Source organism: Lolium rigidum, chromosome 2 (assembly GCF_022539505.1).
Source record: "Lolium rigidum isolate FL_2022 chromosome 2, APGP_CSIRO_Lrig_0.1, whole genome shotgun sequence".
NCBI classification, from domain to species: Eukaryota; Viridiplantae; Streptophyta; class Magnoliopsida; order Poales; family Poaceae; genus Lolium; species Lolium rigidum.
Genome location: NC_061509.1, coordinates 261,358,536 through 261,359,121, shown reverse-complemented (window position 1 = coordinate 261,359,121; position 586 = coordinate 261,358,536). Strand labels below are relative to the sequence as shown.

Genomic DNA, 586 nt, shown 5'->3' with positions numbered 1-586 from the left:
ATGGGAGATCTGCAGCGCACGGGCGCCGCGCCGCGGCGACGCGCCGTGCAGTTCCGGATACCGCGACGGCCTCGTCCTGTGCTGGCGACGGGCGCGCCGCTGCTGCCGGGAGAGGCGCCGGGAGATCGGAAGAAGAAGAAGATGGTGGTAGCGCGGCTCGGCGATGCGCGGAGGAGCCTCTTCGGGGCGGTCCGGCGGCTGCGGATGCGGTGGGTGGCGGCGGCGTACCGGCGGGCGCTGCGCCGGCTGAGCGCCTTCTACGCCAGGGCGCTCGATGACCTCCTGGAGGGCGCGGCGAGCGTCAGCACGATTCATGCCAAGGCTGGAGCCGACTGCTCCTTCGCCACCGCCTTCGCGCCCGTCGTCCCCGTCGGTGGACGGTAGTGAAGCCCGTCCAGGCGCCAGCGCGGCGGTGCGCGTGGAGTGACAGGAGATCAAATGATCGATCGAGTCGTGTCGTTGCATGCATGGTACTCGATCGTTTTTACTGCATGTGAGGAATCCAAGTGCTATATGTTCTTCTGCTTCTCGTTGAAATTGCATTTCTTCAATGGTACCTTGTTCTTCCAAGTCCTCTGGATCTGTA

General features: G+C 65.2%; 1 protein-coding gene across 1 annotated transcript; it reads left to right on the top strand.

Moving 5' to 3' along the window:
* On the top strand, positions 1-384 carry LOC124690844. Its single transcript, XM_047224172.1, has one exon. It carries the CDS (start codon positions 1-3, stop codon positions 382-384), a length of 384 nt encoding a protein of 127 aa, XP_047080128.1.
* The last annotated feature ends 202 nt before the right edge of the window (positions 385-586 follow it).

What these genes read in the sequence shown, in the direction of transcription:
- LOC124690844 (XM_047224172.1), top strand. Translation starts at nt 1, where the DNA reads ATGGGAGATCTGCAGCGCACGGGCGCCGCGCCGCGGCGACGCGCCGTG.